Source organism: Thermobia domestica, chromosome 4 (genome assembly GCF_964235325.1).
Source record: "Thermobia domestica chromosome 4, izTheDome1.hap1.1, whole genome shotgun sequence".
NCBI lineage: Eukaryota > Metazoa > Arthropoda > Insecta > Zygentoma > Lepismatidae > Thermobia > Thermobia domestica.
Window position 1 is genome coordinate 78,035,315 of NC_137457.1, and position 27,272 is coordinate 78,062,586.

General features: G+C 31.8%; 1 protein-coding gene across 1 annotated transcript in view; it reads left to right on the forward strand.

Annotated features, from left to right (window-relative positions):
* LOC145682794 (uncharacterized) overlaps positions 1 to 20,289 on the forward strand; it is a 114,163-nt gene extending 93,874 nt beyond the window's left edge. The window contains exons 8-9 of the mRNA XM_081754167.1: positions 3,701 to 3,847; positions 20,117 to 20,289. Coding sequence (XP_081610293.1) covers positions 3,701 to 3,847; positions 20,117 to 20,289 — 320 coding nt within the window. The remainder of the gene's footprint in view (positions 1 to 3,700; positions 3,848 to 20,116) is intronic.
* The last annotated feature ends 6,983 nt before the right edge of the window (positions 20,290 to 27,272 follow it).

A 27,272-nucleotide genomic window follows, 5' to 3' on the forward strand; every position in this document is an offset into this window, starting at 1 on the left:
CTTGTAATTTTATCGTTCATCACAGTCAAACTTTAAAGCGCTTCACGCTATTTTTTGTTTGAGTGTATTTAATGTTGAATTCCTTTCATTTATAGTTGAATAAAATTAGTAGCCTGAAACAAGCACATTTAGCACGTATAACTATAATTGTACTCAGTACAGTAAATACGAATGTACTTAGCAAATCAGTAAACTCACAAAATCTTAATTTTCTTTATAATATTGGAAGTTGTACTCATAATCGTTTCGAAGTCATGCTTAATAATATGGTTAGGAATTGGTTTAAAAAAAATACTATGGTGAGTTCATACGAAACCTTTTGATAGTTATAAGCTAGAAGGAATCCACGGTTGTAAGGTTTCATCCTACATAGTTTTAGTCTACTAGTTTGTTAATGGAATTGAGTAACATTTAAAAGTACTATAGTTAGTTAAGACACATGAAATCTTACAATCCCGCTCTCTTGCAGTTTAGTCGTGCATAATCACCAAATCCCTCAAGAAAGTTTGTTTTTAGTTTCCTAGCGCCTGACGTAAGGCCAGTTCTATATTAACCCTTTAACTCCCAGCAACTTGCCTTGGACAACCGTTTCTGTAATTGAATAAAAATGCCAGAAAGATAACTTTCGACATTTTTTTTGTTTATTTTTTTTACCGAGGTCGGCGGATAACTGTTACACAGTTGTGCCTCGAAGTCCTAAGCCGGACTCAAATTATAGGGCGAAACGCCCGCGCTTTTCAAATTGTGTGTGCAGTAAGGAAAAGAGAGATAGGGAGAACGGAGTCAGGTGAGGTCCAGATTGAATTATCAACCTCATGCCTCATTGACACCAAACCACACGCATGAAATAGTGGTATGACCCTGGCTTTGATTTTACTCAGGTCACAGAGCCGGGTCCTAGATGCAATATTTAGGGAATACCACGAAAGCAGTAAATACATGAAATCTATTATGTAGTTAGAGTTAAGTGTAAAATAAAACTGTAAAAATAAATGTAAAATAGGAATTTCAATCCCGGCGTGATAGAGAAAAAATCATAGAAAAACCTAGAAGTCTTAACCACTATTGAGCATGCGCGTGAAGAAGTCTCTCCCATGCTCGATGAGGCTCGTACGTAGCGTTCGAGCTAAGTCAGAAACTGGCAGAAATGCGTGGGATGTAACGCCTATATAAACGAGGCTTGTTCGCCGCTCCGGTTGATTCTGAAGTCGACGATCATCGAGTGTGTGTGCTCCCTAGATCCGGACGCTTAGTATAACAACAGGTATGTGATTAATTTTTTCTAAGTTCCCCCTTCAACTAGAGATGAGCACTTTGAGATTTGTAGTAGCACTTTGTGAATGTTTAATGACGAATACGAAGTCCCTTCAATCTGAGACCCAAATTCCCTCTTCGAGACTTAATAGTTTTCCCTTCGGGCCAATGCAAGTTGCGATGCACGGAGTTCATGTTTCACTATTTTCAATAAATCGCGGTTTAGCATAAATCCTTCTAGCACCCATTGGGTATTATAGGGGTTGTGCTCCCACTTAAGTATTGTAGTCTAACTTCCAAGTTGTCATTCCAAGTAACCAATTGTGTAAAATTCATCTGTATTCTTATTTTTATTTCTTTTTTTTAATAAACAGTCAAATATAATGGTCTCTTTGATTTAGTCAAGCTATCCCACCTAATTAAATTCAACTCACAGTCTTCATGTGTTACCTGGGTTTCGATGTCCAGTACCAAGCTCTACCACTTTAGTGCGCTTTCTCATCATCTTCGAACCAGTAAGCCAAAGACGTTTTCGAGACCGAGGCTAAAAGAGAGTTGGACTCCGAACCAACTTTGTAATACTGGGTGGAGAGTGAAGAAGTGATCTCAATTACGATTTCACAAAAGAAAGTGTACACAATTGCTACGCCAATCTCAGAACAACAAAACATCATATATAACATTTTATATATATATATATATATATATATATATATATATATATATATATATATATAAAGTGTAAAACAACAGCAAAAAAATACTGAGAAGGGATAAACTTTAAAGTAGCTTCAGTGTATTTTCTACCTTAGCGTTTATTTTAGTTGAAGATTATAATTTTATTTTGTGGCATTTTCATATATTCCCAACAATCGTACTCACTATGTCGTTGGTATTGTATTAATTGCTAAACAATTATACAAATAATTAATACAATACTTAAAATATCATTAGTGTTTTATAGATTCTACAGAGTATTGCTACAAATCATTTATATTGCAACATTTTAAAGCTTAAGTATTGTATTAGTATCAGATTGATATAAGTATTGTATCAGATTAGTTTCCGTAGAGCACTGTCTGCCACCAGCTCTAGACTACGATGTCGCTCTTTGAATCGTAATCAGAAGAGAGAAAAGGTTCACTCAGCCTTACAAGATTATACAACTCTACGCAAGTTCGACGAACGATAAGATATATCATATTGAAAATTTGCACTGAAGTTGATAAATAAAATACGTCTCAATCCATCCATTGCCTTGAAGAACTAGAAACAAAGATAACTGATTATGTTGGTAGTGTGTCATAGAATAAGCTACTGGATAAAATTCATTTTAGAGTCAATCAGGGTTTCACCTAAAAATCTACGTTAATGACCAAAACAACGTATGCATCTCAAATGGAAACCACTCAAGTGTTAGACGCAATGTTGCTAGATTAATTAAAAGTAGAGATGTGGTTTGTAGAATCACAAAGAAGAGCAGAACTTGTTCACAATTTTTTCCCACAAGTTTGAACAGTCAGTTGTAACAGGAAATAATTATTTAGTTTGTTGCACTACGAGAAGTAGTGAGAATTATCTTTAAGAGGACGGCAAGACTTGTAAGAATTCTGAGTGATGATCTGAGTTCAAGAACTTTGAAGAGAACGGTTGTATATTCTCTATTTTTTGCTTTGCAAGTATTATATGTTTGCAGAGTTGTTTATAACGATTAAATATAGGGCAATGCTGAAGTCCTAAAGCAGAAGATAAATTATGTTGAATATCATGTGCAAATATCTTAAAGCAAGGTGACCCATATATCCGATAAATATGTGTGCGTGAAATAATCTCTTCTCTTCAGTGTGAAGTGCTTTATTTTTCAAGAGTGGAATTCTTGACTCACAGAAAATAATCATAACTTTTCTACAAGTTAAATAGAATAAGATTAAAACTCTGCGGATCTAACGACATCCTAAATATCCTTTGATGACAAGAAGTTAAGTCCATTGTTAATACCGGATTTCTAATTGAAACTTTAATATGTCATAAAACGAGTTGGGAACGTCACCGACAACCGTAAGCTACACTTCGCCTTTGGAGTGCTCACAGAAAATGTGTCTGGATGCCCACTCAATCTATGGGGAGGATTGTGTAAGGTGTACAAATCCTGAAAAGACTAGTGTGACACAACATGTAGGGAAACAGGGACAATTAGCATAATTAACATAGAGAATTGAGTCATTTAACTGTTTTTTTAATTTTGCTGGTATCAAAACCGAAATATAGTATAATAATATGTCATAAAGTATAACTTATTAAATATTTTAATGGATGATTTCCATGCTGATTCGCATATACTACGAAGGTTTATAAAGTGTACTGTAAGACTAGTAGTTTAAAGATTTCGGCCATTTGTGATGGTTAATTTATTTTGATTTTAAGTTTTGGTATATAATTCTTGCAGGATGGAGTCCTCGTCGAACAATAGTTCTCTGTAATTGGTCAGCTGAGGAAATTAGCATTGCAGGTTCAACGGAATGGACTGAAGATATGTCTGCTGTTTTGCGTGCCAGGGCAGTGGCTTACCTTAACGTAGACATTGCCGTGAGCGGTAAGAAACCAGTTAATGATAAAAGAAAGTTTGTTAATGAAGCTCAAGGAAGTTTATTGAACTCACAAATACTATTTAGGATCTACTTAAAATAATTTTCCGTCGTTCTTAATTGTTTCTTTGTTTACTTATTTAGTTGTAAGTGCAAGACAGAATTTACACTCAATTATTGCATTGTGACTCTCCACATGTATTATATAACGAACTATTTTCTGTCTGAACTCCTTTGTTGTCTGAAATATTTCAATCATTTTATAACGTTGTTTAAGGAAGTGCACTGACCACTCGTGGCGTAGTCTCTAACGTTCTCGCCATTGCTATTAGTGGTCCCGGGTTCGACTCCCGGTGGCGGCACTCGATCAAAAAAGTGCAACAGCTTTTTCAGGCCAGTCATGTTGAAAAAGCTTTTCCTGGTTTCCCCTCATTCACATCAGACAAATGCAGGAATGGTACCTAATATAATGATCCCAGGCTGCTTCCTTCCTTCTCCTCCTTTTTTTCCTTTCTCACCAAGGAATGTTATCTCTCATATGCGTAAAGCGTTGAATGGTCATACATGGCAAAAGACCAAAAAACTAATTGCTAATATTAATCCTTCAATAAAAAACAATTTCTCTATGCTGAAGAGTGTTAAAAGTAATTAACATTAAAAAGTTTTGATTTCTTACAGTGATATATATAAAAAATAAGTAAATCAATAGATTACGCATGCTTTCGCTTCTTTTATTTTAAATTCTTATCGTTTCAATACTTTATGCGTAGCTTGTATCTTCCACGAAAGACGTAAACTTTCAGTGTTACATCGAGTAGAAATTTATATTTTGTTTTTTCAACATCGCTTCACAACCTTTAAAAATCATTGTAAAATGGGAAAACCGGTCAAAACCCCCACAGCCAAAACACCCACACTCAAGAAATGTCAAAACGCCCACACAAATGGACAAATCTCCCAAACACACGAACGGTCATATCCCCCACAGCCAAAACCCCCACACTCAAGAAATGTCAAAAAGGCCACACATTCGGTCATAAAACCCCACACAAATGGACAAATCTCCCAAATACACGAACGGTCATAACCCACACAGCCAAAACCCCCACACTGGTAATCGGTCATAACCTCGAACGGTCATAACTCCCACACAAATGGACAAAACAGCCAAACATAGCAACGGTCACATTCCCTACAAGTAGATAGGGAATGGGGATTCTGGAGACAAATTTATTATTACTTCATTTTAACAATATGTCACCCTATCATCTCTAATAACTTCTGATCTACCCCTAATAATTTCTAGCGCATTCCTTATCCCCAAATAACTTCTAGCGCCATATCAAATAACTTCTATCTTACTCATAATGACTTCTAACACATTCTATCACTAAATTTAGTTACAAAAATCACTAAATCTGGTTAAAAAATCACTAAATCTAGTTACAAAAAATCACTAAATCTAGTTACAAAAAATCAGTAAATTTAGTTACAAAAAATCACTAAATCTAGTTAAAAACAAAAAGACTTTAAATCTAGTTATAACTGGCTTTGAATTCAAAAGATCACTAAATTAGTTACAAAAACAAAAAAAATCACTAAATTTAGTTACAAAAATCACTAAATTTAGTAAAATAAAATTGCAAAACACTTTTATTATTTTACCATAAAAGTTAACTAAACTCTACATAATTACATAATTGTTACAAATTCGTATACTGATAGTTACAAATTAGTATATTGATAGTGAAATCTTCTATTAACTTCATTCTCTATTGTAAATAATGATTTCTTAAACTCAGTCCACTGATCATAATTCAAACATCAATTAATTTCAAATATTACTTGTGTTTGATCTTGTACATCTTTTACAATCACATTGAATGAATTAGTAAGAATAAATTTCTTCTGAGGTTCTATACTACCAACCCACTTTTTATAAGATTAGTTTTATTTAGGTCATTTTTATTATTCAAATAGGTAGTCATAGCTTATTTGTTATAGGGAGAATTTCATAAACCACTTATCACTTAAATTTATAAACAGAATTCAACAGTTGGATAATTATCTTTTAAACCAGTATATTTGATTTTTAATCCATCTTTAACAATATCATCAATCATCTTGTGTGTCGTATCATCTAGGCGGAAGAAATACCTTAAAGTCATCACATTCAACTAAAATACTCTTACCAAACTTAGTTTTTATTTTTTCCATTTTCTCAATATTATATTCTGTATCTAATTCTAATTCTCTTAATCCAATAACTTGTTTTTGTTCAAGACTTCCAAGCTTGTTTAAAAAATCAACGGGTTTTGCCATATTTATTATATAGAATTTTTTCTAATAGTCACGAATTTCATTAAGTATGTCATTTATTCTGTTAACAATATATCTTACTTTTCATCCGTTAATTCACCATTCATGAGCTTAATTACATTAAGCTCATCTTTAGACAGTCCAATTCGATTCACCATATTTTTATAATACTCTTTCTTTGAAACTATATTAAATCGTGTTGATAGACCAGTGATAATAGCAGAAGCCGAAGCAAATGCAGTTGTAATAATTGAATATACTGTAACAGGAATAAACACATTGATAAACCCTGTAGAAGCTGATAATAGAATTTATAACTTAAATTCGTAGAGTAGTATAAACACATTTTATTCGCTTAAACTTCCTTTTGTTTTTCATTAATAACTTCTCAAGATTTAATATAGTATCTTCAATTAACGCAATTAAATTCTCACGTGGAATGTTATCTGGAATAGTCATTTTATTAAATAAGTTTTTACGATAATATCGTAAAAACACTTACAAACTAAACAAATCTAATAAACATATAATTGATTTATATCTTCTCAATTATTTTTTTCTCAACATAGTACTCTAAGTTCTTCTTACCAATCATAACCACATAGCAAATCGTTTTATCTGATACATCGTTTTCAAAATTAAAAGTCAGTTTCAAATTAGTTCTATCACTTACAGTCACTGTTTTGTGTTTGCTTGTATTAATTACGAACATTGGCCTAAAACATTGGCATTTTAAAAACTCCTTCGGGTAATAATACATCTCAGTGTTCCCAATTGTAGCTCGCTTATATACCGTATATATTTCATAAGCTTTCAAATACTTATGTTTGGCAAAATCTAAGTTTAAAGATTCTAATGTGAAAGATTCATTTCTGGAATTACGAAAATGGATATTCTGAACTTTACAATGATCAAAATAACTTGAATCTTTTTCTTGATTATCATTTCTATCAGTTTGGAAAAAATAGGCATATCAAATTCACTTGAGTTAAATTGTGTGGTTAAATCGAATTCTAAGTACTTCCAACTAACAGTCTTCTGCAAACATTGATACGTGTTGAATGAAATAGGAATGTTACCTTCTTTTAACATATTAGATCTTAACAAGGTAGCATAGTTAGTTCGTAATTAACAATAGGCATTCTTAAATCCATATTTGTAATCTTAACTTTACCTGGATGCGGTTGAATGTCTTCATATGTTCCATCCTGCGTTTTTGTTTTCCAAACAATGAATGCGTTATCATCAGAACCACTTCTTTTAAATGTATATTTCAATCCTCCCTTCCACATAATATCTTTAAAATCTGAAAAAATCCTGGCAAAAGTCTTAGCAAAAACACTATTTCTTCATCTGTTCTGGCCCACGTAATTCCTTCCCATCCACATTCATCATAATTATGTGCTTCTGGTTTTGAAATCGTACATGTGTTTACAGCTGTGGAAGTTAAACCAGGATAATCTATAATATCCAATATCTGTCCATGCTTACTAACTTGAATTTGAGAAAACAAATGTGGGAAGAAATTATTAATAAGTGTAATATTTTGACCAGTAGTATATTCTCCATCAGCGTCTCTACCTCTAATTTCAAAAGTTAAATAAATATCAGCATAATAAGGATGTATGAAGCCACCACCCACGTCAATATCAAATTCAATAGACCTGTTTGGCTTATTTAAATTCTCGATTGTTTTTTGATTAGGTTTAAAGGATTGTATTTCATATGATTCTATCTTATTCATATTTATTATAAAAATATTTTAATCGTTTTATGAATTAAGCCCATAAAATAAACCCATAAAAACTTAAATATAACTTCTCCAAATATCGTTATTCCTATTCACTTGACTAATAATTTCTGAAAAACTATACCCTTCTGTAAAGATTTTTAACACTGTAATGCATAAATGTCCACAAATTACCTCGTTAAAATGTTGTATACGGCTTCTATTGTACTCTATATTATGACTAAGATATTTTACGAGTGTTTTTGGTGGATTACCTTCAAATGAATCAAACACATACTTTATATTTCCCTTCTTCCAATAACAAATCCAATGCGTTCCTATATATTTAGACGCATCAAAATTAACAATACCACACTCATTCTTCCTTGGTTGTTTTGGCAATTCATCACTCATAAATACACCTCTAAAGTTTCTCATCTTAAATTTTTAACAAGTTGTATTAGGTCTTAATTACTTAAAGGTTTATTTTTTTCCTTTCTTTACTGTTTTGGAGTTTACGTTTTTTGAAAACTTACCATCTTGTTTTTCTTCCATTGCTAAGTTATGTCGCTTTTGGTCTTCTAATTCCATTTTATTCTTTTTTGCATCATCTACAGTCTTAGGAATAGCAGCCGCACCTCCAGCAACAGAACCTAGAACACCTATTACAGCTAAAATCGTTGGAATAGTAAATATAACACCGCCATAATGAACTTTATTATCAGTTGTCTTCATTTCTTTGTTTATTTTCTTAAGTTGTGGTGCAGAAAGAGATAGAGACATACATTGTCCTTTACTTAGTTTTGCTTCTTTTTGTTTGAGTTAATTGTTAGTTAAAATGTGATCTATATTTAATTGTTTAAGTTCCTCATTAGGAATCGTAAATCTAAAACCTCTTAACTGCATATTTATTATATAATTAAAAGCTTTATATGAAAAATTTCAATAAAAAGTACATATAAACCTAAATGTAAAAAATACTTATAAACCTAAACGAAATCCTACTTTTGTTACTTATAAACCTAAACCAAATCTTACTTTTGTATTCATCACTAATGCAGTTCCAAAAGCAGGTAGTTTTTCAGTTATTAAATTAGCATCTTTAGCAAAAACTCTTTCCCAAGCTATGTTTTCTAATTCCTTACCTGCAATATGTCTTGATTCTGTATCTTTATTATCCTTATGGTATATATCATTTTCTTTACAAGCCTCATCTAATGGGTTAATACCTTTATCATCTCTTGCTAATCATTCTTGAAGTTTTGTACCCGGACCACAATATTGAAATCCTGGAATATGCAACTCAAATGGAAGTTTATTAATCAAATCATTTACTAATCCTTTACCATACTTCTCACTATTCCAAAATTTTGGTGGCAGCGTATTCAATATCTTTATCAAATAACCTATACCTTTTGGATCATTAGGTATAAATTGTGAAAGTTTAGAATTAATCATATCCATAATACCTACTTTCTCATTATAAAAGTTATCATTTCCAGATTTTTTTTCTCCATCAATAACAATCAAGCGATCAATCAGTTTTCTCACATCATCCATCCATGCGTATTCTTTTGATAATTCGTTATATACCTTTATTCCTTCTCCAGATTTTGGTGTCTGTTTTGAAGGTGTTGTTGGTTTTATATATTCATCCCAAATAGGTTTGATAATTTCTTTATATTTTTTTACCTTTACTAGATCGTTGTTTTCTTGTATTCGGATCATTGTCATGAAATGCTACATTAGAATTAATAACTATTTGTTTATATTTTTCTAGATCATCATCATTATTATTTGTTGGATTATGTTTTGTCAACAGTTCCCATAAACCTTCTGTTCCTGTATAATGTCGATTATTCATAACTAAATCATCACCATGAATTTTAACTTCTGCATTTCCTATCATACGTATAATTTCCCCATCTTCATCATATGGTTGTATTCCAAAACTTTTATCATCTCTAGTTGCATAATATCTCGAGGCAATCTTACCAAAATGAGTTGTTGCTAAAGATTCTATTCCTTCTACTTTATATTTAATTTGTTTTTTCATGTGTTTTATTTCTTCTGTTATAGGCGTATCACTTTCATTTATAGGACTGTCATACAAAGGTGGTGTTTTTAATAAGCTTGAATCCACTCTCGCACTTTTATACACACCTGGAACTAACTCCTGAATTAGATTTTTATTTTCTTCTGCTACTTTTGATATATCTTGCCCTAAATCTTTAATTGCATCAATAACAAGCTGATCTTGTTCTCTAAATTTCTATTACTTATTTCGATTACTTTGCTTAATTTCCTTAAATCTTTTAATAAGTTCTTCTTTTAACTTAATATATTCTTACCTTTATTAACATCCATTTATTATATAAAGAAAAATAAAAACATACCATAACATAACATATACGTTCACCTGCATTCATATACGTTTAGTTTACACTTTTAGAAATTCTTTAATTTTATTTCCATATTTACCATCATTCACCTTCCTAGTCATATCTATTGTTAAGAAACCATGTTCTTCAGTCCAACACTTATTACAAAATTTTTGTAATTTTTCAAACGACATATCAGATGCAACTAATTCATCATATATATGTTTTAAATTTACATTGTCCTGTCTAAATATACAAAGAAAGTTTAAGTTGTCCCTAATTAATTGTTTTGGTACTTTAGAATATGTTTGTCCAAGATAGAAACAGTTCAAACCCTTATGGCGACCTCGAGTAAAATATTCTTTAACGTGATTTTGTTCTTCTAATATGAAATCATCAAATACTACCACAGAATAGTCCTCACATTCATCTAATGGAATAATCTCTTCATTGTTTCCTTTTATTATTGCTATTGTGTCTTTAATATTACGTTCTATATCTCCAAAAAGTTGGATTAAGTGCTGGTATTTAGGTTGATTTAGACTTTTAGAATAGATATAAACATTTGCATATTTTAGCCACTTAGGTGCCTACAAAAAATTATCAATCATTAACGTTGTTTTGCCACATCCACTAGGCCCAACTATTAAACATCTTATATCATCAGGTAACAACTCACCATTTCTCTTTCTCTTCGCCGTTTCTTCTGTTAACCTTACTTTAATATGCCAATTATCCATTTTAAATATTTATTATATAATAAAATAAAGTATTTAATTTAAATGGTTATTCATCTGTATTAAACATGTCATTACATTACCCATTTGAAAACTATTTAGAAGTAGCTGTTGCAGAATTTTACACAACATACTTAACTCCAAAAATTACAGAAAAGAACAACAAATTAACATTTTGCAATAGTAACTCAAAATTTACAAAACAACTCATAATTCAGCCTGGTCAATATAGTTTACAAGAATTAGAAGAATATATTATATCAAACCTTCCATATACCAACGATCCTTTTAAAAATATTCAATTTACTGAGGATAGAAGGAAAAATAGAGTTAAAATATTAGGCAGCAATGTGATATAACCTTAGATGCCATTAATACTGTATTAGGTTTTAGTGAAAAGAACTTGGCAAAAAAGATAGAACATGTTGGAGATAAGCCACCAAGGTTTCATACGTTTGATACTATAAATATTCACTGTGATTTAGCAGAATGTATGATTTTAAAACACGATGACACAACACGCAACGAAACAGACTTAATTGCAACATTTAGAACAATTGCAAAGTTTAGAGAACCAATTATATATGAATCTAAAGAAAAGATATTTTTTCCCAATACATCACAATAAATTTAATAATTTCCAAGTTTCAATTAAAGATGGGAATGGTGATTTGATTGATTTTGGTGGAGCTCGTATAACTGTTTTACTTGCTGTTAAATAATTCAAATTATTATATAATAAATATGGATATTTTTGGTAATGTTAAAAGTAAGGTAAGTGATAGTGAAGAGCAGCTGAAACAGTTATGGAATTTAGATAATGTCGTTGAATGAAGAAATTGAAAAATATAAAAGAGAAAATTATTACACACATCAAAATTTAATGTGTTGTACAAATTTTAAATCTGAACTAAATAAAATTTTCACAACAAATTATAGATCGTGGATTGATTTTACACAAAAAAGAATAGTTAATATAACTAATGACATTGATCAACAAGACGCTATTACGGTAAACCAGCTCGAGTCAGTGAAAAGCGATATTAACAACCAATTAGAAAGTGATAGAAACAAATTTGAAGATTTATTAAAATTATTGCAAGACACACATATAAAGAAAGATGATATTGAGGTTTTAAAAGGTGAATATATGGAAGAATTTAAAAAGACCAATAATAATGTTACTATTCTATTTAAAGCAAAAGTTCCTGTTTCAGAATTTAATCAATATAAGTCAGAAATATCATCCCTGTTAAATACACTTACAACAAAAGAAGATTTCCAAATGATGAAGAAGGAAGCTTTTAATCTAATTATGCAAAAAGAAACTATAAATTTATTATGTCGATTGAAAACTAGAAATGTTCCAAATCCAATCTTCAGAATATTTAATTTATTTAGTGGTTATGAGTTTCTCTACAATGGAAAAATAATGCATATGGAATTAAGTTTGGATAGATACTTTTTAGATATATTTTTGAACAATACTTTAGTGGTAAATTTTCCATTAATGGGAAATTTTCCTTTAAACATTAAAAAGGGTGATATTATTATGTTTCAAGCACAAAAAAGTTCAGCTATGGAAGAAGGACAATTATTGCAAGTTATTATGAATATAGAAAGAGAACCTTAATGATTTTTTTAAATAAATAATGATGTATTGTGTTAAGTGTAAGAAATCAACAGGTGCAATGATAGGTACCATCAGAGTAGAACGGACAAAGAATGGGAGATATGTTAAGAAAGGTATATGTGTTGTATGTGGTACTAATAAATCCCAATTCATTAAAAAGCCCGATTGACTATATGAAGGTGAAGGTGTTAGAGAAGACATTATAGAAGAAATTCATAAACCATCTAGAAAGAATTATCCTAGGTTAAGTATTATTGTTAAAGATATAGATGATTTATGGCAAGCAGATCTTGTGGAAAAGGATAGTGGTGTGTTAAATGGTGTTTCAAAATTAAATAAAGGCTATAAGTATCTGCTAACGATTATAGATGTGATCTCAAAATATGCGTTTGCTGTTCCTGTTAAAGATAAGAGGGGTAAGAATGTTACAGTAGCATTTTTTATCAGTGTTAAAAGTAAGAAAACCTAGTAACTTACAAACTGATCAAGGTAAAGAGTTTTACAATAAAGAATTTAAGAAGTTGTAAAATAGGATTAATCATTATTCAACCTATAGTGGTAAAAAAGCTTCTGTTGTTGAAAGATTTAACAAAACACTTAAACAAAATATGTTTAAGAAATTTACTGTTCAAGGTAATTATAAGTGGTTAAAAATATTGCAAGGTTTGGTTGATGAATATAATAACAAAGTACATAGAATAATTTGTGTGAAACCGGTAGAAGTGAATAAGAATAATGAGCATGCGATATTGAAAAAAGTGTATAAGAAGGAATATGAGCCTGTTAAGTTAAAGTACAAGATTGGTGATAATGTTCGTATAAGTAAAATTAAAGGTTTGTTTGAGAAAGGATATACACCAAATTGGTCAACAGAAGTATTTGTTATTAATGAGGTTATACCATCTAATCCACCAACATATAAAATTAAAGATCTAAACAATGAAGAAATTAGAGGAAGATTTTATGAACCAGAATTACTAAAAACTAAATATAAAGATGAGTATTTGGTTGAAAAAATATTGAGAAAGAAAGGTAATAAAGTGCTTGTTAAATGGTTAGGGTTTGATGACTCACATAGTAGTTGGATAGATAAAAATAATGTAGTATTGTAAATGTTATATTTTATGATTATTTCATAAAAAGTAATAAAGTGTTTATTAAATGGTTAGGGTTTAATAATTTGCATAATAATTAAATAAATAAATAAAAGTAATATAATATTACAAATGTTATCTTTTATGGTTATTTCATAAAAGGTAATAAAGTGTTTGTTAAATAATTAGGGTTTATTAAATGGTTAGGGTTTAATAATTTGCATAATAATTAAATAAACAAAAGTAATATAATATTATAAATGTTATTTCATAAAAGGAAATAAAGTGTTAAATAACTAGGGTTTATTAAATAATTAGGGTTTAAGAGTTTGCATAATAATTAAATAAATAAAAGTAATATAATATTATAAATGTTATATTTTGTTTATTTCATTAAAGGTAAATAGGATAAGAAGGTGAATGATAATTATGATGATGAGTGAGTTTATGAAAATGATTCAGTTTTTATCATATTAATAATGACCTTGATGGGGTGATCCCATAAAAGCCCTACACTAACACAACACACTAATATATGTAGACAATGGCAGGAGTGTACAAGAATTAGCAGTTGTGTTAGGAAAAATAAGTATGCTAATGTTGGTATATACATTATACCACCACTACTCCCACATAAACGGACAAAACCCCCACACAAACGGACAAAACTCCCACACAATCGGTCAAATCTGAAATGATCCTTGTTGTATGTCTTGCCCTTGTACTATTTAATAACATTTTTTATTCCACTTAAACCAATGTTGCAACTATTCTTCTTGCACTGTTTTGTAATGACAGAAATACTAAAGTGGGCGTCGTAAACAGCCGCAACAAAGACGTGCAATCACGATATTTTCAGAGTGTGGGAGATTTGTCCGATTGTGTGGGGGTTTTGTCCATTTGTGTGGGTTTTTTGTCAACTTATGTGCAGATTGTGACCGTTGCTATGTGTGAGAGTTTTGTTCATTTGTGTGGGAGTGTTGACCGATCGTGTGGGCGTTTTGACATTTCTTGAGTGCGGGGGTTTTGGCTGTGGGGGTTTTGACCGTTCGTGCGTTTGGGGAATTTGTCCATTTGTGTGGGGGTTATGACCGATCGTGTGGGCGTTTTGACATTTCTTGAGTGTGGGGGTTTTTGCTATGGGGGTATTGACCGTTCGTGCGTTTGGGGGATTTTTCCATTTGTGTGGGAGTTATGACCGATCGTGTGGGCGTTTTGACATTTCTTGAGTGTGGGGGTTTTGGCTGTGGGGGTTTTGACCTAGACCCGTAAAATTACCGAAAGAACCTCAATCAATCAGATATAAATTACAGTAGAAAATTTTTAAAAGTAGAAAGCTTTTTATTCTTATAAACAGTAATAATAAGAAAAAAAAAGAAATTAATAATAATAATAAACTCCATGTCATAATTCAGATTTACCAATCATTATATTATAATCACAGTTTAAATTATTAAACAGTAGTAGAAAGAAAGAAAAAAAGGTTAACACGGTGGAAAAGTTAATATATCCAAACAAGTCTAGTTTTCTTTCTCTTTTAAAGTTTAATGGCACAACCTTTAATCTGAGAGACTTAATCGAGATACAGGTCAGGATTAATACTCGTATCTTAGTAAGATTCATAAGTTGCGTCTTCGTTTTGGAATTAGTATTTGTGAAATGTGAACTGTGAAGTGTGAAATGTGAATTAGTAACTGTACGTTGTTAATGTTGTACTTGGAAGTAGACAAACGTTTCGATAATGCCCGTGCCACAGGACCTTAGTTTTTTGGGATTTCTCAAATTCTCTTTAATTGTAGTTGATATATTTATTTATCACTTTCAAATTACATATTTATAGAGAACTTTATAATGGTACCGCAACGAATGATGATAGTTGAGCGAACTGAATGTTGTTCCGTTTATGGCCTAAACTTTCATACAGATATATAAAGTTGTTAGCAAATAGTTTTAATGTGGCACTAAAATCACTGTTAAAATTGAAAGTAACTTAAATGTATACAACAATTACAATGAGGTTACCTTGGAATTTAGAAATAATTCAGGAAAACATTTAGTAATTTATCAATAAAAAAATATATATTATTATCATGAGGAAACAAAATTCGTCATCGAGAACAAAATAACTTTAAAGATAGTATGAGAACGAAAATATTCCGGTACCAGGATTATGAAAGATTTTTGAAGGATACATCTGTGAACAAAATATCACTCATGAACAAGGTATCCAAATTATAAGAATTTAAAAGTAACAATAGACAAATATACGAGGGGACTATTTATTTATTCTCTTATTACACATAATTATGTATAAAATCAATACTTCAAAACGTTTTGTATTTTACAGTATGTATTTGTATATATATATACCGGGTGCGCCACTTATAATGTCAAACCTTGATGACGGAGAAACCAAAAGCGAGAGAGAAACGAAACTTTGCACGAAGCAACTATACAAAAGGACACATTCGCAGACGCATTACTTGAAATCACCGGATGAACAGTGTTGCCAACTCAATGTAAAGTTTTGATTTTTTTAATGAAACGACCTAAATTGTATTTCATAATTGAGTTCAACATTAAAAAGGAAGACGAAAAATATGCCCCCCGCAGGTCAGTGCTGCAAACTTCTCGAGAAATAACTTTAAATCTGTGTCACATTTAAACGCCTTTTGCACACACAGGGAGTGAGATACACACTAGTTTTGCACAATAATTTAAATATTGGCCATTCACACCAAGTTTAGATGTATCCGTTAAACAGTGTTGACATAACGGAAAAGACAAAAGTCGAGTTTGGATATGGAGCAATAACTCGAAAAAGGCCATAAGTACATTACCGTTTAAAATTTATAGGACAATTTGGTATGTCATAAGAAGCATTCTCACATTTATTTGAAGTCGATAAGTTTAGTACTTACGGAGAAATACGGAATTTTGTAAAAGCTGACAACGTTACCAACTTCAGCAGCGCAAAATTCTCAGCTTGTCCGTTAGGCGGCAGTGGTGTAAAGGGAGTGCAGGATCTCATTGTTGTTTTCTGGATTGTTATGATGTAACTTGTACGTCAGTTTTACGTATCGCTAGTAATACAAAAAAAATACACCTAACTTTTGCGTGTCCCTGGTAAGAGCGTCTTGTGTATCCACGTAAAATTAGCGTGGTGTGTGTGTACGCAACAGTTAGCAATAAGTATGTCACAAATGTGTGAACGGCTGACACCTGATAGAATCTACGAACTGTTGATGGGTAATGAAGAAGAGCATCAGGTAGAATAGAGTGAAGACGACGTTCTGGAAGTTGTAGAAGATGACGTCATTGATTATGATAGCGAGCGTTCATTCCTGATGAGACTGAGGTACTAGAAGAAATTTGTGAAGTAACCCAAAAAGCAGAGGGAGGGGTAGAATCAAACACGCAGGATAAGAGACAGAAAAAGAGAAAACGTTCACAAGATTGTACAGCAGGAACGTCGAGAGAAAAGCCAAAAGGGAAGAAATATTTCCAAAGTTGTGACACTTAGTGACCCAACATTCAGGGAATTTGAGCTAATTCCTGATGTTGATACTCTGACAGGCAAAGATGATTTTAAATGGAAAACTAAGAGCGATATAAGTCAGGGGAAGATTGCTGCAAGGAATCTTGTACAAATTAGGCCAGGACCAACCCAGGTTGCGCGAAACTCTAAACGACCAAATGAATGTTTCAAGTTAGTTTTTACTGACGATCTACTGCAGGAAGTTCACGTTCATACTAATACTAAAATAAGGCGCAAAATAGTAAACTATGTCAACCAAAATTATGCTTCTTTACAAGATCTGAATTATGAGGAATTACCTGCATTTTTAGGTCTCCATGTTTTGGTTGCGGCGCTTCAAGACAACCATCTGTCGTCAAAAATTATGTTTGACAAATCATTCTCTGGCGACAGATACCGTGCAGTCATGTCTGAAAGACGGTTTACCTTTCTCGTTGATTGTATGAGGTTTAAAAATCGCGATACACGAGAGGAAGAAAAAGGACAAGTTAGCTTCAATTTAAAAAATCTGGAAGTTTTTGATTGGAAACTGTATGTCACTCTACAAACCTGGTTCGTACCTTGTATTTGACGAGCAATTAGTTGGATTTCGTGGAGCGTGTGCATTTCGGATTATATCCCATCTAAATCCAACAAGTATGACATCAAGATCGTGGTGATATGTGACGCTGGAACTAAATACATGATTAATGCAATACCATATCTTGGGAAGGGTTCAGTGCCTAGTGATATTTCAGCTGGAGAGTATTATGTGGACAAATTAGTTGAAACAGCTGTTGGAAGCAAGAGGAACATAACTTGGGACAATTGGTTATCAAGTATTCTGCTTGCAGAAAGACTTCTGAAGGAAAAGAAGCTTACGATGGTGGTAACAATAAAAAACAATAAGAGAGAACTACCACCAGAGTTCAAATATTTGAATTTTCAGGAAAGAAAAAGTGGATCAAGCATCTTCTTGTTCACGACGACGTGATTGCCGTCTCATATAAAGCAAAATCAAACAAAATTGTCGCCTTTGTGTCTACAATGCGTGAAGTTTCTGCAATTAACAATGAAACTAAGAAACCGGAAATCCTAATGACCTATAATTCGACAAAGTGTGGAGTCCATGCATTTGATCATATGTATCAGCGAATGAATTCTGGAAGAAAAACTAAGCAATGGCCCATGGAATTTTTCTGCAATATGAATAATATTGCAAGTATCAATGCATTCATTATCTATGCTCACAACTTCTACAACAAGGCAAGCAACTCAGAAATGCAGCCACTGTTCCGGCTTCACTTCATGCTCCATCTCCATGAAAGAATTACCAGGATGTGACAGGAACAAAGACTAGGAATCCCTCGACTATCACATTAGTTGAAAAAGTCCATTCTGAAAATTCTGGGAAAGGAAGAGACGCTTATAGTAGCTACCACGTCGCAAGGTCAGAGAAAGTATTGCAGTTTCTGTGACTACAAGAAAAAGAGGATGACGACTACGTACTGCTCATGTGGAAAGGCAATTTGCGAAGAGCATCAAAAGAATAAGTGTCCGGATTGTGGTTAGTTAGTTTGAGACAATCGCTGATAGCTATTTGAGAGACGTCTATTTTGAGACTTTGAAACGAGAAATATTTGTTCTTTATTTACAGTGTTATGATTATTTATGATGTTTGGTTTTCAATACTTATTTAGTGCTTTTCATAAATAGAATGTTTGATGTTCGTTTTTCGTTTACAAGCTATTGCAGAATTATCCTTCATATATGCATGTTTAATTCATCCATATTTTAATGAAAATTAAAATACAAAAACAATAAAACAGAAATAAAGATATATATATATATATATATATATATATATATATATATATATATATATATATATATAACCTTCATTATTGTGTTTTATCGTCCAAACATTTTGTACAAAATCAGTTTGTTTGCTTGTACGTAAAATTTACGTATCGCTAGTAATATCGTAATATTTAAAGATGCTAGTGTTCCAGGGTTAAATTAACCTTTATTGTATGCAATACCTTCAATTCACCGTTCGCTAACTCAATATTGCCGGTTTTATTTATGACCTGTTTCATTTCAGCTTCACAATCGAAGCGTATAACTCGTGACCAAAAATTCGAATATATGTAGTTTTATATACTGCCACTATAGCGTTATAGTCAGACTATCTACCTGACATCTATATAATTCCATTACAATACCTTTTTGTACAGGCCTATACGCTTACTTTTTTCTATAACAAACTCATTACAGTCTGCTGTACTGATGATTGTAAAAATTAGCACGTCTTGTATGGATAACATGTTTTCGCACTGAAAGGTGGGGATCCTTACAATATATAGAGAATGATAATGGAAAGATATTTAAATTCTTTTCTTTCTTTCTAAATAATGGGTAATGGAAAGAATTATTTTCTCTCCGCATACTTGCAGAGCAAATTAGTCAGTAATCTAAAGGTAACAAAAAACACGATCACTATAAGAGTTATATAATATCTATAAAATACTATTAAAAAATTAACAGCTTTCTCCATTCAGCAGTTGCAGTTTACGGCTTCATAAAATCTGAGGTATGGAGAATGATGAGGATTAATAGTGTTTAAGAGTAAATAGACAAAAACTAAGTTTTGATATTTGGTATATGCACGAAGTAGTTGAAATTAAAGAACTCCTACGATAGTGTGTGATAGTGTACCTTTCATGCCATGAGTTAGGTTCACTTATACACTAGAATGTGCAAATATATTACTTAGATAATATGAGCAACTTATACTGTGTGGTTTTGCAACATACATGTATGGATGCACTAGTGTGAAATGCCAAATCTACATTTTTTATTTGCAGGTAATAAAAGTTTTGCTGCAGGTGCTTCTCCGTTATTATTTGAAGTATTATATGAAGCTGCCAGAAGAGTTCCTAACCCAAATCCCGATGAGATTTCTGCTGGAAGGAAAACAGTTTTTGATACATGGTTAGAAGTTAAGCCATCACTAGAAAGTGAAAGTAAACCTAAGTAAGTAGCGTTTCTCTTTATCTAATTTCTTCTAGCTGCATTTGTCATAAACCGGGATCGTAACTTTCAATGAATTTCCTGCAGGTCTATTTCTCACTCATTCCACGTTCAGATTCCTAAGTGTTGAACATTTCTCTTAATTATTCCGAGGACTTCCTCTTACGCTTTCTTCGTAATAGATAAACTGTCTCAGCCAACTACATAGGGTCTTTTCTTCCAGAGCGATACCTTTTACTATAACACTTATTTACTTCATCCCTGATTCTATATTTCTTAGTTACTTTATACACCTATCACGCAATTTTTATGTATGTTATATATATGTATATATTAGGATGGTCCCTAATTACATAGCTATTTTTTTACGAATTTCTTTGCTCCCAACCCCTAAATTGGTTCCATGTCAGACCCAATTTATCCATGAAAAAAATGGGCTGAATCGAAGAATATTTAACCGACCCCCAAGCGACCTAAAGTTTGAATGCATATGAAATATGTTAATATATAGGAAAAGTCTGAAATAAACCCTTCTTACTTTAAAGTGGCTGAAGGGAAAGAGACCAAATCTTGGATACAGAGATTGGAAGTAATCCACATGTGACCCTGACGAATATCATAATGGCGACCATTTTAAAGTAACCAATTTTGTATTTGGACCCAAAATTTTAAATGGAAATTATGTATTGTGACATCGTTTTTGGGTAACCTTTCATTATAAAAACATATCTTCCTATATTTTCAAATTATCTCTGGTCATTTATTTTTTTTTTTACCTTTGAAATAATAGTTTATTATTTTTCAATTTTTTATAGGTTACGGAAATATTAATAAACTATTACATACATATAACAAGGAAATAATTATATAGGTTATATAATTACATCCCGTCACAATACACACCAGCCAATATTGAAATTATTTATATGAAATAAATTACATAAATAATATAATGAATATTTAAAATGATAATAAAAGAAAGCTGAAGGCTGTGGATAACTAGCCAAATTCTACTGCATCATTAAGCCAATTTTTGTAGCATCTGGATACTGTTTTCTGTGTTCACTGACTATCTGCAATATGTATTGTTTCTTTTTTTGTCCTTTGTTAAAATGTTCCCGTATTCTTATATCAGTTTCACACCTCTCTCTGCAACATCATTCACCACCACAATGTTTTTCAATATATTCAACCCAAGTGAGAAAGTTCACTTCATCTTTCCAAGTAGATGGGCATGTGCATTTCTTTCTTTACTTTATGGTTTAATTCAAATAAGGGAAACTATTAAACAATATTATAAATCTGCAGCCCGTAAAGAGATATAAACTCACAGAATATTTAGTTTTATTACTTCGGAGCTTTTACTTTCAATAGTTGATAATTATTACATGTTCAGAGATAAGTGGAGGATAATGGCAGACGCCTGTTTGTCGCAAAAAGCTACCTCAAAATGATATATCATACGAGGTCATTTCTATTTAAAATTTTGTGCCCGAATACAACATGGTGGACGTAAAGATATGCCTCATCTCGGTCACTACTCAGTATCAGGTATGGATCGATTTCTACAACCTCTATCCAAGATATGATTCCTTTCCCGCAGCCATTTTTTAGTTACAAGAGTTTATTACAAACTTTTGCCATATACTGTACATTGTAGATGCATTCAGATGTTTAAGTAGCTTGGGGTCGGTTAAATATTCTTCAATAGAGCCCATTTTTTTTCACAGATTATTTGGTCCGACATGGAACCAATTTAGTGGGGGGAAGAAATTCGGAAATCGAAAATTAAGGACCACCCTAATATATATATATATATATATATATATATATATATATATATATATGTAAATATCCGTTTTTTTACACGAGAAGAAAAATATATTTCAAAATATAAACACTTGTCTCTCTTATCTGTATTAAATTATTTGCTTACGAAAGTTTTCCTTCACTTAGGCTACGCATATGCTCATCCTAGATTATACCTTAGATGTCACATCTCGTAAAATTGTAGTTTATTCCAGCAAAGATTCAAAGAAAATATTTTTACAAATTTTCAAAGTTCCACTCTTAATACGTGTAGTTTAGACGTCTATAGAAAAAATTAAGCTTCCTTACCATTAAGTGTTTATTTATTTATTTTTTTTTACAAACCTGTCTTATATACAGCTTAAGATAAAGTGAAATTATTCATACAAACTCTCTATATTGCACACCTAGTAATTCCAGAGATCTGGAGGATGAAGAAAAACTATTTGCATTGTCTTTACTTTTTTGGAGATCACATTTCACATAGTCATGTCTTTCCTGCTACTTAGGGTTCAAAAAGAATATGTTTACAAAATATAACGTTTTATGTCTAATAGTGTTAGCTATTTGCTTATAAGTGAATCCGTGCTCAGATGGTGTATTTACTCCCTTTATACAAAAAAGGTATACACTCAATAATACACCAAGGGCTTACGTATTCTATATTAATCTGATTGAGAGGAATATCTTGACCCAAAGGATTTCCTTCTCTTGAAGTGAAGACAGTGAAGCAACTTGTCAAAACGTATGACAAATACGGATCATGTTTCCAAAGTTTACTTCAAATAGGATTCCCTTGTTTATCTATGCAAGATTTACAAGAACATTTTTGATTAAATACAAATTTGAACATAAGAGATCATGTATGCAGAAATATATTCAACAACGAGGAGTTTAAAGCAGAGACTGACTTATCATTGAGGTCAACAACTTTTCAACTACACGAAATATTACCAAAATGAAAAGATCATAATAAAAACTACAATAGAGGCTCTCCAGCTATAAAATTTGATCCCTCCTGATCCTAGAAATCGAAGCCAAGTTTCAACAGGCCTTTAGTTGTACTGCTCAGAGCCTTTTAGGGCTACCACCAAGAGCCCCGTGGGAAAAGTTTGGTTGTGGGAACCCGTAGTTGATATGCTCTTAGTCTTGGACGCCTACTAGATGTAGAAACAAGACGAAACATACCTTTTTCGTGTCCTTGTCGTGTACTGGCTAGTAATGTGAATCCCAAACCCCCACCCCTCCTGCAAAGAGAGTAAGCCGAACGTATGTGCTTGTGTAGATCATTCTGTTTGCAGCTGTTGTAAAGGAAGAAATGTCAAATTTAAACATGTCATCGTCAATGAGTTTATTAGATAAGCTTAATAAGCCATCAATGGTACCCTTTACAAAAATGCGAGATTTGGAAATTGGAGTACCATTTCGTACTGTAAACTGCGAGATAGTTACAACGGTATATGGTAGGAAGGCATGTGTGACATTTGAAGGAGGCGAAAAAGTGATTTTACCAGGACGTTGTTCTGAAAAATTGGAAGCAGATAATGGTGCATTATTAACGTATTTACAAAGTGGAAATGTGTTTAATATATAAATGAATGAAGATTAATATATCTGGGCGTAACATGCACGGTCTTGAATTTACTGAACTTGTATACTCATCGTAAGTGCATTGTGGCATATACAAACAAGATGAAACATGAATTTTCCTCTTCGCCCCCCTTCCTCTTCATGAAGGCGCAGTCATCTGTATGCATAGTGTCGTTATTCTGTGGTGACCAGCTACTGGAGTAACATGTCTTTGAGTGCAGTGCATCAAGTATGGATACCATGAACGAGTACTTTTCAAATGTTGAATATGGACTTAATTCAATGAAAACCAAATTAATTTGTATTGGACTGGATAGTGATACATTTGAGTCAGTGATTTGTGTTGGTAAAGGACTTGTGTCTGGAGTAGAGTTAAATTTGGCTGAGTGGGAGAAACTTGTACCTTTGGCCCCTGTTGTTACGGACTATTTAAATTCTCATTACGTTTATAACAATGAAATTACATTTATAAAATCTCTTGGTCGAAAAAACGAGCTGGTGGTGCGAAAACTAATGGGTGAAAAATTAGTGAGGTTAGAGAAGAAGAGTAAAACTTCATGCTTCTCGAAACACTGTGTACTTAACATCAAGTGATTGGCTCAATTTGCTGTGAAAAAAAGTAAAGTTTGAAGTGTTGTGCTACGTGAATATATTGACTTGTGAAAAGATACTATTCGTAATCATGTACAATCGCAGTGTCTTACATGCAGAAGAATTGAAGGAATTCATACCTGTGTAGATGAACAGGTACTATTAATGGTATGAACATCAGTTTTCCAAGTGCCTCTCTTGATAATAACAGTGATGTGAACATTGATGGTGAAAAATTAAAATTGGAAATAAAAGTATTTTGCAAACAAAAACTCATAGATTCAATTATGTCTGATTTATTTGATAGTATACAGACACAGCCATGGTGGGGGAAAACCGTAACTCAACCTTCTGAGGGTATCAATGAAGTGAACGTTTCTTCATAAAGAAGAAAATTGATTTGTTTTTTTCATGTATACTAAACAACGTAATATCAAATCTAATAAAAATATATTGTGATAGTGGAATGTTTCTTTGTGTGTTTTCTATTCGTTTCATACACCTCAATATGATAGGATTTTTAATTAGTGTACTAATTTTTTATGATAAGAAAAAAATCCTAACATATTTTTCCTCGTATACTATAAGTGATATGTATAATAATAATAATAATAATAATAATGAATTCAAATTCTTGAAATGAATGTTAAAATAAAAATTATTATTATTATTATACATCTCTGTCCTAAATATGACAGGACTTTTTTAAAGAAGGATCTAAAATAATTAATATTAAATTTTCAAAAACAAAATTCACATACTTGGTTTAATTTACGAAAGAATAACTGATTAATTATGTGAATTCATTGCTATCATTATTATTTAGTTATGTGATTACATTGTTGAATTAAAAATCAATTTAGATTCTCTTTTTTTAAAAAAGGGAATGAGTTCTTTAATTCAATGAATTAAAAATATGTTTATGATATGTGTATTTAATTAAATAATTGGTGATAAAACATATTTATTTATTTTGAAATGGAAAAAAATATGTGTTTTCAAAAAGCAAAATGTAGAATACAAAGTATTTATTGTTGTTGATGATGATATCTACACAATTGAAACGACAGTAAGTATAGTACTTTTTTGAAAGAGAGTACGTTAAATTTTTTTCATTGTCCAGTTGATGATAACTACAAAATTGTCATATATTTTTCACCTATGCTGTCCATAGACACGAACACAGTTGTGTTGTCTTTTTTACACATACACAGTTCATTGTTCAATTAACGATAACTTCACAGATGATACTACTCCTGTTGATGATGATGAATCGTAGATAAACGTTATAATGTACAATGCTGTTGCCCATACATCCGCTGACGATCATTTAGATCTAAAATGAAAAAAAACTTAAAATTTATTTTATATATAATCATGAACAAATAAAAACAATAAATGATAATATATACAAACACATAATAAAGAAGGAGAAATGACTACCTGCAATAATAATAGCTAGAATTTCATCTATAACAAAAAAGTATTCAAAACAAACGAAGAAAAAGAAAAATGAAGACATGATTATACGTATACAGGAGAAATGATTTCCTGAGAAGTAAATACACCTGCGACGATCATTTTTTGGAGTTGATGAGAAAATATGATGAAATTCAAGTAAGGACTTTCCTGTAGCTTAGAAGCAAATGAAAAGGTATGAACAATGTCCACATAGAGACGATTTCACACTTCAAAGTTGTTTATTATTAAATGTATATGAATGGAATTTCTACGTAGAAATTAAATATGTTGCATTACATATGGAGGAAAATCAAATGTATCGAACTAGTGGACACGTCCGTCAGTATGAACATATACGGAAATCCAGTGGATGCCAAGTTTTTTCGAGGGATCTGTATTTATGGTGATAGCTGCAGGTAGTGGAACCTGTGTTGGTAATTGGTTGGCTGCATGTACGCCAACAAAATGATTGTTAAATAAAGAATTTGTGTGCAAAGCATTCAATAAATCTAGTATAGAGGACATCATGTATAAAAATGCAGACACGTACATATATGATGCGGTATTTTATTAACGTACTTTTAAAAATCCATGACGATGTTCCTCTGATGATCCACTTTTAAGAGAGATTGGAATTCGCCATATATGATGCATGTTACAGGTGCTGGTAGAGGATTCTTAAAATGAACTTCCAGACGAACACATCCATGTTTGATGAGATTCCAATGCTGTACAGCGCTGGTTTCTCCATCTTGAGTAATGTTGAAAACATAGATAGTGTATCCCTGAGGAAAGGCAAGACAAGGAATATTGTTGCCATGATTGGAAAATTGAATAACTGATCCACACAATAAGGTATGATATGAGGAATGATGGAGGTTGTTTTCGAAATTTGGTTGTAATGGTTTTGAAGATAAGGTTTTCCATCAATGTATAGAGAGAAGAAATTGATGTCAAATTGTTAGAAATGAAATGGATTTGAAGTTATTGTTCCTGTATATACATCATTTTGTGTAAACTTCACAATTACTCGAGTTGGTAATACTACCATAAATAAATTATCAATTGTTTTTGATTGAAGATACTTTGAAATTACAAATGACTTCATTTGCACTCTTGCGAGAGAATATTTGGCTGCTGTTGATTGTAGAAGCTTGTTATGTGCTAATTTTATTGTAGGACTAATATTACTCTTTTTAATATGTAAAGCAGCATCTAAAATATTCACTTTAGCCTCCACAGACGAATCACTAGCGATGAGACAAAAGTTTGGATTTGCAGGAATTAACCTGAGACGTAATTCTACTCCTTGGATTAAAAATTTATCTTGATTAAAAATATCACAATGAAGATGTCCGATTATGTCGAACTTTGTACTTTTGTTAATTCATAACGTTGTTGAAATCCTCAATTACCACTAGATGTTACATCCATATGTCCAGCAGTATCTTGAAACCAGAATGCATATTGAGGTTGAGTACTTTTAGACGAATCATCATAATTTAACAGTTTTTCAATGTATGATCGATATGGATGATT